Genomic DNA, 20523 nt, shown 5'->3' on the forward strand with positions numbered 1-20523 from the left:
ATAGTAATGCACTTTGAGATTGAATGAGACTTATAAAGAAAGGGATTTTTAAACCATTTACACATGTGCATATGAAATCTAAATTGAATCCCTGCCTACACCTTACAAACTAAAAAGAGTGCTATGAAATGCGTAAAGAAGAAAGTATTCACCTGTCATGTAAATGTGAAAACTTCATACATGAAACATGCGTCCACATATGATACATACTGAAAATGTATGGAGTTGCAAGAACAGTAGAATTCCACCATAGTCCTTTGTAGTGAAGCTGGTGACTGACACTAAATTGCACTTTTTCGCTAGCAATTAGCTAGCTGGCTTTTACCGCTGCTTCACTGATTTCTCGGCTATGGGTGAAAGTGGACGCTGTTTCCAGCAATTTGTTGATCTTATCTCCTCTCAGTTGTCCTTGCAAGCTGTCATATTTTTCATAGATGAGTCTCGTAGTGGCGCCGAATATTATATTCCTTAAATACCGAAACTTGTTGCAAACACGCCAAGCACAAAGGTTTCCCGTGCGTAAATAAATTGGACGTAGTCCATTTTTCTTTGAAAGTTCTGCACTCTTTATCTACTTTTCTCTGTTTTGATAACGACATTTTGGATAATGAGGGAGTAGCAAACAGGATAGAAACAACGTCGTAACAAGCAGCAGATGGTGCATTGATAACATCTGCTGATTGGTCTGTCTCAGTGATGCGGATTGTCTTCTACTCTGACCAAAATAGCGCGCCCCTTAGCGGAAAATTCTTGAATTGCATTTAATTAAAAAAATTAAATCCTTGCGCATTCCTTTTTTTTCCACTTTCAAATTATCCTGTGGGCCTGATCAAACCTCCTTGCGGGCCGATTCCGGCCCGCGGGCCGTATGTTTGACACCCCTGGTTTAGAGCATCCTTTTTTGATCTACAGGTAAGAATAGCAATTCATGTTAGTCATGATTTAAAATATGAATATAAGATACTGCTTAGCTCGGGAATGATTTAAGTCTTGAATTTTAAGGCGTGACTTTGTGACAGTTGGGTCAAACCAGCTTCTCCCTCAGAACCGTAACGGAAGTTCTCTTGAGCTTGAGAGCAGCTGTGTGGCGTCTACACATCTTTTCTGCAACATGTGTTTGGTAGGGAAATTGAAATAGATAGTCGACATTTTATTTCAATAGCCTGTTTCGTACTGAAATTAATGAATCAATGTGATAAAACTTTTGAATAACACTCAAATGGATTATCGATTGACTTGATATCGGCCAATATCTGCGGGGGAATGTCACGGAACGCTACCATGCGGATGGAAGACTGACTGTTTTTCGAGGCAGGAAATCTAAAACCACTAGATGGTGTGACTGTTGTGAGATCACACTTTAAAACCCGGCAATAACGCGATAAAGAGAGAAGCACAGCATGATGTATGATAAACCGGAGTAAAATGTTATGCGTGGCCAGTAAGTGAGTCGACAGGTAAGTACTTGCCAGAAGACAAATAGTCCTTTGACCTTTGGATGAACCGCCGTCCCCTGGTGTGTGATAACTCATGACCTGGTGAACCAGCAGGGCCTCCATCTCTCACCCCGTCGAGGATGAATGCGATGATGAACACGGCTGCTCGCTGCTATTTAGATGCCCCGAAGTCACCGCCGTGACAAACTATCCACACACACAGAGCCTTGCTTATACTGCTTGCTGATTCAGCACCACCGTGTAGTCTGACTGGGAATAACTCAACTTTAAACCCCGAGTGTTTCTCGGTGAGTGTGCTACCTTGAAAACTTTGAAAGTCACCATTAATGCATTGAGCACGATCGCAACAACATTGAAATTCGGACACGTTTAAGCAAGAATGGCACATTAAGACAATTTTCATGCCTGTATATTTGCATTTAAGCTGTGAAGACTATAAAACTTTCATGTAAGATTCCAACTCCTATATATATTTCTACATTTCCTTGTGAGAAAGTTGAGCAAAAACTCTGGACAGAAAAGCAGCTCGGCACAGATCATGGGAAATAAACAAGATAAACAAACATGCCGGGCAGGATTTTACCGCCTTTCACACGGTGCATTCGTGATGCCACAACACCTCACATATTTAGTAGAGATCCGCCAAGCGAAATGTTTTAAGGCATTGTTCTGAAATCACTAAACACAGGGAGAGCTGGAAAGCTACATGTTGACTTTGTTTTTTTAAGCATCTTGGTTGTAGCGCTATCGTGTTTGCTGTTATTGTGTATCAATATGTATATGTTTTTATGAATATGGGATCATTTGTGCATGTCCCTCCCAACCCTCAACTGTCTTTTTCTACCCAGGTTTCAGTAATAATCAATGAAGGGCAGTTTTTCCTTGCCATTGCTGCCAAGTACTCGTTCATGAGTTAATGTTGGGTTTCTTTTAATTATTTTAAATATTGCACTGCATGTTAAGTGCCATGAGTCAACTCTGTTGTGCTTTGACTTGAAATTTTTTGAAATTTTCTTTAAGCTACACAAAGAAGTTAGCCAAGCTGCAATTTTCCAATCATTTTAATGAGACTGTTCTGGAAAAATCTGTCACGTTCCATCAGCAGCATTAACAAATCCTTAAAGCCATTCCAACCTCTTGCAAAGCCAAAGATTAGAAAAAAAAGGCCCTACTGTTGCCTGCCAGTGTTATCTAAGGTGTTCTATCTTGTTTTTTTAGACCTCCACCCCAGCTGACAGGTGGATGAGAATTTTGGTTGGAACAGGATCCGGGAAATAATACCATTTGCATCCTTGCGAGGTCATCCAATTGACCCTAATGCACTTCTCCACTGTTGTGTCTTTGTTTGAGAAGACGGAGCGTGTGCTCACGCACGCGTGATCCCGTATCCTTTCATGTGCACATTTTTCTCTCCGTGCTCGATTTCGCTTTCAGCCCGAGTCCGCGCACGTCTCGGGGTGAGCGCTTCTCTCCTTATTCAGCCGATGGTCCATTCAAATTAAAATGAACCTTCATCACGCTAATAGGAATGGAGAACAATGGCCAGCCTCTCTGCAGCCAGCGGGAAGAGCTGGATTATCTTTGCTATCGTCAGGGTTATTATTGTTTAACGCTCTTTTACTTCTATTGTATTGCAGCCAGAACTCAGAGCTGCGCATCAAGTTTAAGTGTTTAAACCCAAACACAGGGTGAGCAACCGATGATTGGTTTCATTAATGGTTTCCACTTAAAACATTCAGTGCAAACAGTCACCGAATGATGCCGTGCAGACAAATAACTGTGATCGATTTTGCTGTTGCAACACTTACTTCTTTCACGTTATTTGTCTGAACTACAACTAAAATGAGAAACATCATGAGTAACTCACCTGACTTATGATTAATCAACTATCTTCTTTGCTAAACATACATCTGTATGTTTCCATACATATATGTATATGTATTTATATATGCACACACACACACACACACAAACACACACATACATATATCTTCTTGTCCTTTCACATACATATATACATACTGTGTTTACATGTTTATATATCCACTCACACACAAACACAAACACACACACATATTCTTTTCATTTCCTTCTTTTCCTTTCACATATATATATACATATGTATATGGTCATATATGCACACACATACACACACACATATCTATATATATTCTTCTCATTTCACATACATATATACATCCTGTGTGTAAATGTTTATATATCCATACACACACACACACACACACACACACACAAACACACACACACACACACACACACACACACACACACACACACATATATACCTTCTTTTCCTTTAAGCTGATCCCTTCAGGGGTCGCCACAGCAAATCAACCTTCTCCATTTAACCCTATTCTCTGCATCCCCCCTCTCACACCAACTATCTTCATATCCTCCCACTACCTCTATTAATCTTCTCTTCGGTCTTCCTCGAGACCTCCTTCCTGGCAGCTCCAATTCCAGCATCCGTCTACCATCCGTCCATCCATCTTCTGCCGTTTATTCTGCACTCAGGGTCGCGGGGGGTACTAGAGTCTATCCCAGCTGTCATTGGGTTCACCCTGGACTGGTTGCCAGTCAATGGCAGGGCCACATTCAAAGACAGACAACATTCACTCACTAATTCAGGGCAATTTTCCCTTGTTTATCCAATATATTCATATTCACAATCCCTCCTCAATATATATATAGATATATATATATATTATTTTCTAGGCTATAAGTTGCTCTGGAAAAAAACGTCGCACAAGCCAAATTCATAATGAAGAAGCCAAATTCATGATGAAGAAGAAACCGAACATATATAAGTCGCACTAGACTATAAGTCGGAGTGGACGTGTCCAACCATGACTATGTGCTGGTTAAACCTTATCTTTATTTGAACAATTATAACAATGAAGCAACAGCGGCTCCACTTATTCTTCTCCATCTCAGTGCTCTCTCTCTCATCCCAAAACACATTCCAGTAGGAAATCACAGAATTCTGAATATTCCTCTACACAGCACCGCAGGGTCTTTACAATACTAATAACAACAGGCTGAACAGGCATCTGGTATGTTAACGTAACATATTAACGGCTATTGAGGTAACTATAGCATAAACAACAAATCATAAAAGTTTATCAAACTCTCCATCTCACTCCAATTCACTAATCCATTTAATTTTTCATCCTGTGTGTCACTTTTGAGCAATTCGGCCAACTCCGGAGGTAGACGGCAAGCCGTTTCATCTTTTTTGGACATGGTTGTCCGTGCACAGATAGACAAGTGGTTGCGTAGCATGAAGCGGTAACACCAAGAGGGTCCTCCCATAAAGCAAATTTTATTCATTGCCTTGGCAACGACCTGGGCGTGGAGATGTAACTGCATCGTTGACAAGCATCTCCCGGCAGCATGTTGTTCAAGCACCCTTTGTGAATTTGTTCCATTAGCTGTGGCCACCTAGCTTTTAGCTCACTACTAGCTTTTTTTGTTTTCTTGATTACAGTTAGAATATCCTCCGTTTTTGTCCAGTGCCTTACTAGTTTTCTCGCTCATTCCAAACTTTCTTTCTGCTGCCCGATTACCGTTTTGGGCAGCATATTTCATGACTTGTGGCTTGTAATCTGCAGAATATGATTTTTCTTGTGGGCGCATTTGTGTCCTGTCTTTCTCAGTTGTCTTTATAAGTTTAAATTTTAAATTTTCCGCTGTACAGGAGTAATGGGAGTAGCAGATACTGGCACACAAGCCGAGAGCTCACTCTCGCGGCTGTCAGTGTGAAAATAACGAACGTGAAATTACCGTATATAAACTGCTCAAAAAAATAAAGGGGACACTTAAAAAACACATCCTAGATCTAAATGAATGAAATATTCTTATGAAATACTTTGCTCTTTACACAGTTGAATGTGCTGACAACAAAATCACGCAAAAATGATCAATGGAAATCAATTGTATCAACCCATGGAGGTCTGATTAGGAATCACACTCAAAATTAAAGTGTAAAAACAAACTCCAGGCTGATCCAACTTTGATGTAATGTCCTTAAAACAAATCAAAATGAATCTGTGTTGCTTCCGGAGTGGACACTATGATTTCACAGAAGTGTGATTGACTTGGAGTTACATTGTGTTGTTCAAGTGTTCCCTTTATTTTTTTGAGCAGTATATTTTAATATATAAGTCGCACCTGAGTATAAGTCGCAGGACCAGCCAAACAATGAAAAAAGTGTGACGTATAGTCTGAAAAATTAAAGCCGATTCAAATTGTCATTATATGTTCTATCACTGGAGGATGAGCTTTGAATATAGAAATACACAGCGTAATCGGCCAAACTGAATGCTGAGGAACCGAATATATATTAGCACATATTTTGGCTAATTGCATTGTGGCGTATGTCCCTCCACTCCCCAAGGCAAACTGAGTGCACGTAGTGTACTTCTCAGGGAGATTTACATCGAGGTCTGTGGGTTCATCTGTACTAGCGTTTCAACACACTCTGTCTTTGTCCTTTACGCAAGGCAACATTTGTAGCCTCAGGTCCAGCTCACCCTTCACTGATAGCTCCAGCCCCGAAGCACCACTGTGGGATTGTCAGGGAGGCAGGTGGGATGAAATCTAGCATAATGCCAAAACCCACCCATGCACACCCATGCCAAAGCACCATGTGTGCGCAAACAACCCGACTGTATCAGACTGGCTGTATACCCAGGGCTTATCTGGGTAAAACCAAATACGCTCACAACTATCAACAGCAATGGATGAGTGATTGGAACTCTCTTTTTTTTCTGCAAATGCAAACACATCTATTTCACTCCAGCACTTCAAGCTGTACAAATCAAAATCACAGTAGCGGAAGAAAAATAAACATGAGGCCGGTGTGACCGTTAAGAAATTTTGGGAAAAAAAAGCAGGATTGTGTTATCGCCCAGATCGACCCAGAGGTGTATAAAACTCCAACTTGGCCATCAGCGCCCGACTCTGCGGTGATACGCCAAAAGCCAGACAGAGTTAATGCAGGCAAAGATTTTTTAATACCTTTTAAAGGATTTGCAAGATAAGCCTGTTGGTCTCTCCTAGAAGGAGACCCTAAAGGATGTGAGAATCGATGGATGAGAGAGGATTTACTGTAGGGTGCAGAGGCGCAAAAATGTTATTTAATGCCGACATGTGAGCGGAATATTCAAGCAGTCAGAAGCTCACGCACGCAGTTCATAATCAATCGGTGAATCTGCCGTCAATCAGGCGGGGGAATCTAATACGCCGGTTGAAACTTCTGTTGACCATTAACTATGAATCAGCTGCTATCAAATTTATTTGCACACTAAGGAAGGAAAAGAACACTGCTCTTTACTTCCCTCACAGTCACTAAAGGTATATTATGTGACAGTACCGGTAGTATTGAAGCTCTTTCCTCCGGAATTGTTCCACATTATGCTTCGCTCTTATTTCGTTGTACTGTAATCCTTCGTGGGTATGATGTTGCATCATCATGGGTATATTAACAAGATGAGATGACCTTGCACGTCATCTTGATTCCACATAAAAAAAGAACTGATTGTCAATGATCTGTCGATAAGAAATTAAATGCGTTGATTCATTCGTTCAGATTTTATTTTTCGTAATGCCAAAACACAACAGGGTTGCGTTTCGCGATGTTTTACATGCAGAGCACTTTAAAATGATTCACAGAAAGCCGGCGTTCCACAGTGGGCGAGCACGAGGCGACAGCATAGAGGAAAAACTGCCTTTTACCGAAGAGAAACCTCGCACGGATCCAGGCTGACAATGGGTGGCCTTCTGCCTCGACCCGTCTGGGCAGGATATGAGGCAGTGTGGGTGACGGACAAGCTGATAGATCGTTGGACCAGGCGCAAATGATGTATTACTAATCATTACAGTAGCGGCGAAAAATAACAATAGTTGCAAGGATTTATTAATAGTTACTATATTCACGCAAGAAGTAACTAGATATCATAGTATCTCAATAGTAATTCCAACAACATAATGCAAAGTTAAAAAAGACAATAGAAGCGATGCATTTGAATGAGAGGTTGACAGGAGAATGAATTCTGAACAAATATACTGAAATTTGGGAAAATGGTGACACAAGAAGGATTGTTATTTTTTGAGGGGAAGGCAAATTTGGTAAATTTAACTTTTTTTTCTTTTCTTCTTTTTATTTATCAGACTGCAGGACAAAATGAGTTTGGCAAATGTGCATTAACTCAGGGCTCCCCAACCTTTTTATCAACGCTTGACAATTTTACAGCGCACCGGGGGTGTACATATAGATTGTTTATAATGCGACTATAATAATAAATGTGAATCCACTGTGTACGCAACTTTATTAGCAGCTTCCTGGTAACATTGTGCCAACAACATCACATGAGTGTAGTGTCTGTTAATATCCTCTCTGCCCCCCGAAATAAATGATAAAAAAACACGTGGAAAAATAAATAAAGAACTAGAAGCAGCAATCATTAGAGAGCCTGTCGCCTCATATTATGCAGAGCGGGCTCGGTCTGTGGGATAAATCCATATTAAAAGTAGAACTCCTGGTATCTGTTAAAAGCTGTCTTTTTCTTGGAAGTTGTAGGCTCTTCTTCGGTCTCTTTGCCGGGAAAAAAGACCCCCTTCGAAAAGAAACTCTCCAAAGACGTCTGTTTTTTACTCATTTCACAAGCTTGCAGGTTCAGTTTTCGGCGCTCAAGTGACCGAGATGTAACCAAGAGAATCCGATAATAAATCCAACAGAAATGATTCATTATTTCTCGGGCGGCCCGGTACCAATTGATCCCGGGGGTTTGGGACCACTGCTTTAACTCTAACAAATATATGTAATAATAAACACTAACAACTGGGGGGATTGACACTGTAAAATAATGCTGAGCAACTATTAACATTGGAATTTCCTTATACGTGGTTGCATACAGTGCATGTTATGCAGAAGACTTTCCTGTGTTGATAAAAAAAATGAATAGAAATTTGTCCAGTCAGATCATTGCAATTTGAGTTTCTCTCCAAACGGTCACAAATTCTAATTCTCTAAGACAAGTGTCTGGGACAGAATTTAATGAAGGGACAGGTGAAGTGAGGAGGTCGTAAGTAACTCATAGGTCATTTTCTCCCAGAAAAAAAAAAAAAAAACTTCCCACAATGCTGACGGAGCAAAGGTACCGGTGTCTGAGGCGGCTCCAGCTCCGATTCATATTAATGACAGAAAAGGTCTATTAGGAAGGGACAGCGGTGATTACGGTGATTGAATGTCCGGCCGAAGCGTAAGATGAGTGGTGCTACGTCAAGGTTAAGATAATCCCCTTTGAAGAAAGCGGCGCCGTGGAGCCTCCACGTGCCTGCTTGGTAAAATGAACTTGCTTGGAAGTTGTTGAGCTGGTAGATTCTCCCCCAACTTCCTTCCGGAGAGAGCCCTCAAGAGGGGCCCTCTTCTAAAACACTTCATTGTATTCGGGGAAATAAATGCGATTATCCCCCCCCGCCCACAGTCTCACACACACATACACACACACACACACAGCAATAAGACATGTCTATTCTTGGCTAGTCCCCTTCATTATTTTTATCTCAAATAGGCACCCAGTCAGATGGCTGGAGAAGAGGCACTTCATCCAGTTTCATTAGTCCCTACGAGGCGGGTATCACCGCTAACTTTGCCGTGTCAGCAACACGGCAGCAGGTGGTCGACGTCACCAGCTGGAGTATGACATCACTGCCGAGGGTTGAGGTTCACACTCCGCCACTTGATCAAATGCTTTCAGAGGCCATTTATGAATTTTTGAAGTCTTATTCCCATTTCCCTCCGGCTCGCCGTATTTTTCTGAACCGACTTTGTGAATCAGAAAAATGTTTTTTTTTTTTTTTTTTTTAATTCAGATTTTTTTTTTAACACCCTGTACTATTTTCCGCTCTCTAAATATGTCCCCTTTTCAAGCGGAGCGGCAACCACGCTGTGAATCTGCACGGGCCCGCTGGTGGAACAACAATAGCTGAATGTGTGATGAAATGAGAGACGGACAGAAACAGAATGAGACACATCAAGGGGTGAGATTGGGAAGGAGGAGGTAGGAAAGGAAAAAAGTGTGAAACTGTGAACCGTCAAATGATCTGGCCTCTCTCCAGACATGATGACTCAGGGATGATGGCACAGTTAGGGCTAATTAGGATCATAAACTTGAGGAACGTTTTCCCCCCATGATGTGGTGGGCACATCCACGCTGTTGGAGGGCCTTCTCTTTGTTTAGTTTACTTTAGTTTGGTTTAGGAGAGGGAAAATCAAAAAAAAAAAAAACACAACACAAAAAGCACATGCAGGGCATTTCCTTTCTCACATTAGGAAAGTGTATCAAAACCAAAATGTAGTCAGGTACAAAACCTAACAACCTAAAGATAAAGAAATGCAGGACATTTAAAAATGAAAAAAAAAAAAAAACGTAAACATTAAACAATGCTCAAGGGGTCTGACAAATTACCGGCACACACAAAAAAACATTAGTATTGCAGCTGCATTACTTCATTTAATTGATCAAACAAGAACACTGTAGTTAATCTTTTGAGTGATTTTAGACTGGTGGAATTTCTAATGTGATCTGATAAATGACTCCAACATACAGGACCCTTGTAGCGACAGCATGACACAATCATTTTCTAAAACATTGTCAATAAAGCTCCACTTTAGCTTCAAAATATAACATTTTTTTTTTTCATTTTATTTTTAATTTTATTTTCCCTAGTCCCCTGTCTACTAGCTTAACTCCATCACGTTTAATTAGCCTCATGAGCTTTAGCAGGTCTTCGCCTTCACACTGCCATGGGGTTTTAGAGAGTGGTCCCGAGGCGATTTTATTTTTGTGCATGTCTTTGTGAGATGTTATAATACTTTATTAAACATTATTTTACATATTTGCACATGTAAAGTCTACTGCAACTTCATTTGCACTCACTCTGGCACCTGCGTTTTGTGGGTCGCACACCGAGCTGCACCCAAATGCCTTATTTCACTACGTCTCTTCTACTGCACTGCTCACATTCATATCCTTAATCATATTTACAACGATGTTTACAACCTTCTATCCTAATGCACTGCAGACAGCAAAGTGGGGAATTTCATGGTGCATGTGAAAATAAACATATCTTGAATCTTTAAAAGGGGGAGGATTCTATCGATGCAGAGGATTCTATCGATGCATTTACATATTGTAAATACGGACAGCAAGGTGGCGCTACAGAACAGTGGTTAGCGTGCGTACTTTACCCAAACAAGGTCCCTTGTTCAAATCCCGACGGAGGGCCTTTTTGCACGTTCTACCGGGTTCTGCAGTTTCCTCCCACAGTCCAAAAATATGCTACAAGATTCATTTGAAACGTTGCAATTAAAGAGTGAAGAGTTGTACGTCCCGGCACACCCGCAATCATGCGTGCAGGATAAGTGTTATAGATAACCAATGAATATAGTAAATAGACTGTGGCAACAACTAAGGATTTAAATTAAGAAACTTGTAGGAAAGTTGCAAAGAAAATATAGATCAAGATCTACTATTATTTATTATTGTTATGTTCTACATGTAACTCTAGCACAACATCCTTCGGGATAAATAAAGTTGTTCTGATTCTTATTCTTATTCTTAAGTGATAAATTGTGAAGTCTGTGATTCAAACAAGGGAAAAGTTAGCCGCCGTCCGACGGACGTTCATCCGTCCGTGCGGACGAACACGCCAAATCTCTGCGCAGGCACTAAAGAAATGAGCGTCGCGGGTCGAGTTGTCGGGTGAATTGCTTTGCCCTGCAGGAGTACACAATTTGACAGGGAGCGAGAGTGTCGCTGACTCGCTACGCAATATATCTTTCTCACAAGGGCTGAGTGCTCGCGGTGAGTGCCCGTACCCACCGCGGGCCTCAAACATACCGGCACGGAGAGCACGCCGACCCACATCGCCACTTACCGCGCGCGCACGTTAACATCTGGGGCTCCTGTGCACGTTTCGTTTTACACACATGGGTTTGCGCTGTTTAAACACGACGGCTGTATGACAGTCCTCAAGTGCTCTAAAGCAGCGATTGTTCAGAGAGCTGTTTTGGACTGATTGATGAAGTGTGACACGCAACTCCCTCTTGTGCTTGGTTGTCATAGCGACAGGTGCAACAAGTTATTTGTGACATCGGCGATACCCTTATCGCGCCACCTCCGGGAGTCGTCAAACAATAGACCAATTAACAGAAGTGTCACATATAGATACACGTTTGCTAAAGATTGCCGTGAATTTATTTTTTTAATTTAATTCTTTTACGCAAACCTGATTCCCCGGCCAAGACATTTTGCCAGGAAATTTGTTTTTCTCCGCATGTGAACTTTAAGTTGAATTCTGGACTGCCGGCTGCAAAAGAGCCAAGAGGGACTATTACGAGTTAATTACAAATTATGCTAATGTACTAAAGTCGTACTATTCCTTTTCCTTGGTCATTTTATCAGCCGTCCTCGAGAGACGCTGGTGAGCGGTAATAACCTCCCCCCCCCACGCTAAATGCTCAGTCGCTTAGAGGACACCGTGTCCTGAGCCGCTGACTTTTAGCGACACTACCCTTAATCAGGAAGTGTCTGTAAATCCACAGAACCATGCGTGTGCACACAGAGGAGCGCTGCACCATTTCTATCGGCACTGACCTTCATTAACCTAATAAATGCCAGCGGTGTTTTTGTCGCAGCACTAAATGTGTTTATCAGCACAAACACAAACAAATGTGACAGCCGTTTTTTTTTTTTTTTTTTTTTTTTTTTTTTAGGAAGCGAGGGGGGTAAACTAGAGTTTCGCATCTGTAAAATGAATCTCCGCTTAGTCGCCTTTTTTTCCCTCAGCAATGCACGGGCTGCGTGACATTGGGTTGTTCTGACATGAAACACCATGTTTCCCAACCAGAGGCAGCCCCACCCTGTTTGCCACACACATTTTAATATAAATATAAAACATTTTTGGCTTGTTTTACCGTTGCTGCCGTCCTTGAGACCATATTCATCTACATCAGAGAGAATGTGCTGGTTTGCAGGTGCGTGAAGTTGCAGGCCTGTGATTTCATTGAACATTTTAGCTCAAATTCATAATAACAGGAACAAAAGAAGAGCCGTCTCGCCCCTCGTCTCAATATCAACCGGGAATCACAATAACCAAGTGTCATTCAAACTCAAGCGATGGCGGTTTTGATCGAGCCCTCGAGCATTGCTTTCACTTTCATCCTATTAATTATTACATTATTCAATATTATGAGCCAATTTTTTGGTGACATTGTTATTCTAATGGTTGTATAGTATATGCTGCATAAAAGGCATATACTTTGTATCTGTAGGAGCTGTTTTGCTGCTTTTAAATAATCTTGTAATATATCATTTACTATATTAGTTTTTATTTTAACTAGACAGATTGGGAGAGTTGAGGAAAACAAAGGAAGTTATATAAGGGCAAAAATAATAGTATAATGATAATTATATTATAGGATTTTGTCTATGACAAGCTTTGGCAAAAAAAAAAGGAAACTTTGCTTTGATAGAGCAGATCATTTTATTCACTGATTTAAAGCCCTGTCTCAGCTGTCACCACTAAGCCAAAAGAGGGGAGATCACCCAAAATAATTGCACGGGAGAGTCGAAAATAAATAAAAGTGATGAAATAGAATACTCTGGGTTCTACAAAATAGTGACTCGAACAAGTGAAAATCACCGCACGCCAACGCAAGTACATAATTCTCTTAAATGATCGAAACCACCAAATTCTTAAAATGGTGGCCATTGTTGTTTGTCAGAACAACATAGTGATCCGTTTCCTGAATCTTTATAAAAAATCCCCAAACTCATTTTCCCAGGTGAAAAGGAAGCGGTCCCTCAATATATCGTAAGGCATTCAAAATGCTTTTGCTTATTATTTTTGCGTCTTCAAATGATTATTTCCGTTCGATCGCCTTATCGGTTCACCGCCTGTCGATCGCAGCTCTACAAATCAATAGGGTTTACTGAAACGTCACCCTTCTGAATGGGATCTTGTCAACCGACCTCGCCGTCGACACCGTCCGCGGAGGCCCGGATCCTCAAATCGGCGACCCCGAGACGTTTAAGCCGAGCCGCGGTCCACCTTCCTCCCGAGACAGAAGGCTGAGATGCGCGAGAGAGAGCGATGACCCCGCGCCCCCGACCGCTCGCGGCTCCCTGCACTTAACACCCCTGCCACCTCTTGCTTGAAACCGGTGTGTAAACAGTAATTGCTACATAAATTATCTCATACTCTGTGTTTTTCACATTTCCCTCTGGGCTCTCTTGATGATAAGCTGATTTACTGTACCGAACGCTCAGGACAGGGTGATAATTCCGCTTGTAAAAAAGTAATGTTAGCCTATAAATCGCCGCGCCGCTTGTTTTTTTGTTCATTAAAAACACATTGCAGATAAAAAGCCACACGTGGCGCATGTGGCGTAGATAAAAAGAGGAGAGGGAGAAAAAAAAAAAAAGGTCATGTCATCCCGATGAAGGGAGATTGACAGATATGATTTTGCACACAGCACCCCTGGGTTGTGCTATAACAGGCGGTGCAGCAGTTTTTTTTTTTTGTTTTTTTTTTTTTACCCAGATGTTCCTGTGCATCACCAAACTGTCGCGCATCTCCAGATGGATTTGAAATTTGCGGCGCAAATACAACGGCATCAATCCCCGAGGGGCATAAACATAAATCACAAGAGCGTGATTAATTAAGAGGCAGATACGCCGCCCGTCTGTGAATCCTTCGTCTGGCAGTGACAGACAGAGGACGCCGGTCAAATCCGGCAAACACAGCACTTGAGGGTCAGCAAACAAAATGCGGGGCGACGCGCGTATGTGAGTTGACAGGAGTGTTTTAACCGGAAACAATACGGGGAAGCGGACGGTTAGCGGCGAGCGTGTCGCTTCCGAGGGGGAGGCAGGGGGGGATTTTGTGACCCAAAGTGCGGGCTGTTGCCGATCGCGCTCCTCACCTGTAACCGTCGTGTCGCGTTTGTTTTCCTGCAGGGAAGAAACGGACGCGGGAGAAACCAACGGAGTCGGCGGCGAGAGACCTGCTTCGCCGGTCACGTCGATGAAAAATAATCCGCTGCCGTTTCAAAGGATTAAACCCCGGATGTCGCGCGGTAATCTCTGCTTTTTTCCTTCGGAATAATGATGTTAAATATCAAGATAGTCGATGGCATTTCAGCCATTTAGGCTCCGGTAGTAGTCGTTCACTTCTGCTTTGTGTGACTTACGACTGGAAAACAATCACCTTCAATCACATCAGGATGTTTTATACTTCTTTTTTTCCCCGTGCCGACAGCTCGCCTGCCACCGGAGCGCGGCGAGGCCGCGGCGCGCAGCTGTCGAGGAGTCGGCGGCTATCAGCGCTTCCCGAAGACACACTTCATTTACAATCGGTTCCTGAACTGGCCCCTAATGTCCCGTGTTATCAGAATGAATCAGCAGCGCAGATAAATTAGTCGCCGGGAAACACGCCGCGAAGGCCTGTCAGCTAATGTGTGCGTGTTATGTGATACTCATATGCAATGCTTAATGTTGTGGAACCAATTCTGTCATTTCCATTATGTAAATACATTTGCCTCAGCACTATATTTTAATGTATTGTCTCCCTTGTCTCAATTACTTGGGCTATTAAAAATCAAGAGGTTATGGAAATGGGGTGCAGTTGTCTGTTTGCAGTTTGATGACAAGTGCAAAGTCTTTATGTCCCGTATTCAACGGCAGTCGAATATGCGATCGGTTCGTCACGTCGGGTGGGGCGGGGGCACGGGCCGTGGCAAAACACAAGCGAAAAAAAAAACCAAGCGTTTGAATTTGGGAGACAACAAATGCCGCGTTACCTCTCGTAGGGGAGGTGGGGTAAAATGTGAAAGTGGGAAATAAAAGGGCCCCCGTATCTGGGGGTGTTTGTGTCTGTGCCAAAGCGAATGTGCTCAACACATCGTCAGGGGGAAGTGTTAATTAGCCGCGATGCCAAATAAAAATACTTGAGGAAAGTAATCAAGGAAACTCAATCGGGGGGAATGTATTTAGAAACAGTTAGGCTTTTAGGAAGCGCGGTTGCGGTCGCTTTTCCGAGCGTGCATTCTCCATCTTTTAAATGTCAGTTTCAGGGAACGCGACCTTCAGATTCAATTTGACGAAGCCGAGTTTTGTCTTGAAATGTGACTATTTCGAAATATGATAAATGTCGCGTAGAAAGAGAAGAGCTGTGGCCAGGCTTCACGGAAAGTGGCACCGCATGAGTTTTCTTTTCCGTGAACTCCGGTCCGTATCCGGGCGCAGAGAGATGCTCCGTGTTGGGAAACCGCCGTCTAATCATGTTCCCGGCAATACGAATAAGCACTCTTTTCCACTTTGATGACAGATATTGTTGACTGCTGCGCAGAAATTCTGCAGAAATTGCAAATTGGCGACCCTCGACGTCACAAACGGTCCAAAACAATGCCAACGGAAAACATATCCAAACGCGCACACGCAGGAAAATTGTCCTAGAGTGTCAAATTTGATTTTGCTCTCTGTCCCTTCTTCTCTCAGACCTAAAAGTGTGTCACAAAACTTGACTTTGTTTTAAGTTTGCTTGAATTTGAGAGAGCACGAATGCAGCTTTTCATGGTGCAAAATACCATCAGGACAAGTAAAGGAGATTAATGAAGTGACTGCAGTGACATTTCTGACACGGTAGTTGGAACAAGTTCACCTTATTATCTGATGGCGAGGAAGGAAAGGAAAAGAAAAAGGAGGGAAAGCCTGAATTGGAAAAGGGGGATGCGTTTGCAACGTCGGTCCGGATTTTCCACAACTCATTCGCACTATTTGCTTTACGGGTGTCTCGGTTTAAAAAATAAGACAGAAAAAGACAATCGTTGCTTTGTCATTGCGTTATTACGTTAACTTAACTTGACGGAGAAATGACAGCGCGACATTTGAACCCGCGTTACAATCTGCGGGTTTTAACACTTTAAGTTGCGGTACAGAAAAACAAATAAAAAAAAAGGAATAAAATAAAATAAAATAAAATCCTCCGCGGAGCCTCCGCTGCAGCAGCAGCCGGATCGCCCCCCCCCCCCCCCCCCCCCCTCCAAGCCGAATGCGCGCTTCAGCTTTCCCCGCCAGGCGCACACATGAAAAACACACACACACACACACATACACACGCACACACTCAAAAATGAAAATAAATATATAAAAATAGATAAAAGTGCAGGAAAGTTGTACCTTTTCTCTTCGATCGCCTCCTCCTTCTCCTTTTCAGCTTGCACTTCACCTGGCCGCTCGGAGCCGCGGACGCGCGGCTGCTGTTTCCAAGTACGGACGCCATGCAACCTCTGGAGCGACGCGCAGGGAAGCAACTTGGGCACCCCGACGGCGCGACCCTTCGGCTACTGCCAACGTCCACCCACCCCAACCGGCCCCCACGCCTCTGACGTGGAATAAATCTATGTTTTTCACTCCTTTTATTTCTAACCACTTCCCCCTCCCCTCCACTCCCGAAACACCGTGTGCGCGTCTCCCCTTTCACCCACGCTCCTCCGCCTGGCGTGGGGGGTGGAGAGAGGAGGGGGCGCGCAAAGGCTCTCAGCAACTCTTGACACCGGTCCGCTCCTCCGCGCTTCTTCCCTTCCGCCCGTCACTCCGCGTCTCTGCAGGAAATTTTTAGGCATCAGCGACTTTGGATTCAATCATGCAGGACGCTTATCTATTTGCTGCCGAGCTTTCTAATTAGGGTCCAATCCTGGCTGTCTGGGAGGTGTGACATCACCAGCTACACCCACAGACTCACACCCCTTACGCACCCGCTGCTTTTTTTCTTTTCTTTTTTTTTTTTTGGTTTTGTTTCTGTTAATTGTTTGACGCATTTTACGAGCGCACACGTAACGTGTCAGCTAGTTATTGTTTTTTTTTTTTTTTTAATTTATTTTTAAATTTTCATTTCATTGTTTATTTTTTTTCTGGTGAGTTTTCCTCTCTACCGAATGATGGCACAACGTGGTCTCTTGGACTTTTGCTCAAGTGGTTTCAGAGCACTATGGCATTCTCTATCCCTATCGAATATATTATTTTATAAATGTTGGAATTTTTTTAAATTCTATTCATATTTTATATTTTAACATTTTATACATATCAATCGATTTATATATTATATATATGTATTTATTACTTTTTCATTTATTGTATCCATATCATTTTATTTCTTATTTATTGTTTTTCCTTGTGGAATTTCCACATGCAAAATGACACTACATGGTGTCTAAGACTTTTGCTCACGTGGTTTCAGAGCACTATGATATCTAACTTATCATTTTATAAAGGTTAGAATTTTTAAGATGACATTCACATTTTATATTTCATACACATCAATTATAATTTTTTTTTTTTTTATACATTTATTATTCTTTTCATTTATTTTCTTGCGAGAGGTGGAACTGAACTCACCACAAAAGTGCAGGATGGCACCAAGGGCACCTGAAGCGGTGCGTTAAGAGATGGGGAAGGTGTTTTATTAACTACCTTGATTAAATTCTTGCAGATGTGATTTTGAGATGGCAATGAAAGCTTGCTTTCATTGGTTGCTGTCACGAAATAAAGGCAAGAGGGGCGTCTTGTGTGACAGGGAAGGAGAAAAGAAAATATTTTACCAGGACTTGGGCCAGTCGGAAGACAAAAAAAAGGTGGCTCAAGCATGCCGAGGCGCCTGTTTGCAGATGGGATAATGTCTGAGCACACGTAAACTTTTCACAAAATATTTGCCAAACGGGCAGCGCGTCTCCCTTCTCGCCACCAGAGAGCAGGGTCAGCTGTTCCTGGTACAGAGGTAAGTCTCCATATATATATGAACTCAGTTCTCTCTGATTGACCGGCTGGCCTGGAGGGACCGTCTCTTGCAGGGTTTTATAGAGAAATTTCTTCTTGGACAATTGCTTCTACACAAACACCTGCCGTCACCTAAATGGGATGATGTAACAAATTGTAGGTGAGTTGTGAATTTGCATTCTGTTTTCTATGGATACTTTCACTCACAGCAGAACCGGACGATTTGGCTCGCAATGGAAACGCAGCGGACGACTAAACAAGCGACAGCCAGTCTGCAAACGCTCGACAACCGCCTTAGGACCATTTTGAAAATGTCAGGAAACTGGAAATGTGTGGCCACTGAGTCCACTGACCTCCAGATCCAAAAAGGAAGTGGGGCTGGATGAAACAGTCACAAACTGCACCTCAATGTTTTCCGGTATGATGTGACCTCAAGGTGTTTATTTGTTTATTTAACAATCTATTTATTCATGTTATTATTTTTCCATAAATAATGGATTCAATTATCGATGTATCCATCTATCCTTTATAGCTTATTTACTATTTTTTAAATGTATTTATGTATCTATCAATGCATTCATCAAAATGATTTTAATTGACGAATTAAAAAAATCATTTTTTTTTTTTTGTACATCCTCACTTGTTTGCTTTCTTTAAATTTATCAACTCATCTTTCTTTATGCATTTGTCCATTTGATTTATTTCTTTATTTGCTTGCCCGTTTATTTGTTTCTCTCTCTCTCTCTTTCTTGGTTACTGGTATCTTCATGTTTTTCACTAAAACAGTGATCTCGCACACTTCCTTAAGGAAGGGGAGGCAAACTCCTCTTCTCCTTGCGCAATGTTTTTTGTCTGAGATTTATGGATCATGAATCCTGAATAATCCCTTGTCATTTCCACTCCACTCTTAATATGAAGGACCTACAGGGTTACTAGTGAGTCCATCGGGAAAGTGCACTGCGCAAACATTGTGTTTAGTTAAACGGCTTCTGCTGGCACTCAATTACACATCTTTAATAAAACGTTTAAGTCAAATATGCAATTTTCAGCTTCGTAATTACACCGGCCTTGAGCGCAGACGCAGCTTGATAATGTTTGCAGGTGACCTTCACGGCAGAAGGTAAAATTCTCCCGACAGCACGGACAGTATATTGTGGCCACAAACTTGGAGGATGTGACATTTTTGTGTGACAGCAGCGTCGGAGCCTCCTGAAAGGATGTGCAGTTTGCATTGCTGGGAGTAATACTTTTGTGCTATAACAGTGAAAGGTTGGGTGTGTGCAGCCTTACGGTCAAACATGTTTACAGCCTTCATGCTCAGACTTACTCGAAGAATCAGGTATAGATCATTTTGTTATTCATGTAATATGACATGACAAAGCAGGCTTTATATGGAAATGCTGCCTTTTCTTACCAGAAGCTTCTTTTACCTCCACCGAGTTTTAATGGTGCATCTAAAAACAATGAACGCGCCACAGAAATAGAAGAAAAAAAGAAAGCATTTGCTGATGTCAGACTGAAAAGTCACTTTGAGGTTCTGTTATTGGTAAGAACATTTCCTCCCTGGCCTGTGGGTGTGAGAAAGAGGAGAGCAAGGGTGTCGGGAACGTCCACCAGGCTGCCGCCTGCCCTCAGGACGCCCACAAATATCCATGTAAATTGCAGTTTAAGAGAAATCAATAGAAGTGACAAGTTGCCAATGCCACTATCTGGGGCAGTAATGAAAGTGTGCTGGCGGCCGCCTAAAGCCCACATAGATAACAGCAAACAGGTTGGGTGGGGCAGCCTCACACACACACACACACACACACACACACACACACACACACACGGCAAGGTCAGGAGTCCTTACATGGATGCAAAGTGACATAAAAAGCTTGCACATCACATTGACGTCAACATCTTAACCATTGACCTGATGGTTATCTGTTATTTTATCATTTAGAAATCAATGAATTGCAAACAACTCCCCCCCCCAAAAAAATAAATAGATAAATAAATAAATAAAACAAATGATTGAACTCCTTCAGGACTTATTAATGTAAATATCATCTGGTGATGTAATATTAAGTATACATATGCAGTTTTTACCTTTGGAATCATCAGCATTGTTGCAGTTGCTACTGAGATACATAGCAGTATTGAAGTCAACCAGGATATTTCTGATCTTCTCATAAGTATTGTTCATTAAATGATGACGAAAA

The 20523-nt window shown here is 42.1% G+C and overlaps 1 protein-coding gene and 1 long non-coding RNA gene across 2 annotated transcripts in view; one reads left to right on the plus strand and one right to left on the minus strand.

The window, feature by feature from the left end:
* adarb2 (adenosine deaminase RNA specific B2 (inactive)) overlaps positions 1 to 17092 on the minus strand; it is a 174362-nt gene extending 157270 nt beyond the window's left edge. The window contains exon 1 of the mRNA XM_086151557.1: positions 16724 to 17092. Within this exon, the coding sequence (XP_086007683.1) occupies positions 16724 to 16826 (103 nt within the window). The 5' untranslated portion in view covers positions 16827 to 17092. The remainder of the gene's footprint in view (positions 1 to 16723) is intronic.
* Positions 14259 to 15084, plus strand: LOC147232206 (uncharacterized). Its single transcript, XR_015106463.1, has 3 exons — positions 14259 to 14332; positions 14504 to 14622; positions 14805 to 15084. It is a non-coding gene; the product is annotated as an uncharacterized LOC147232206 (long non-coding RNA).
* Positions 17093 to 20523: the final 3431 nt, after the last annotated feature.

The sequence above is a fragment of the Fistularia commersonii genome, chromosome 8 (genome assembly GCF_037954325.1).
Source record: "Fistularia commersonii isolate RoL2024-O1a breed Wild chromosome 8, RoL_Fcom_v1.0, whole genome shotgun sequence".
NCBI lineage: Eukaryota > Metazoa > Chordata > Actinopteri > Syngnathiformes > Fistulariidae > Fistularia > Fistularia commersonii.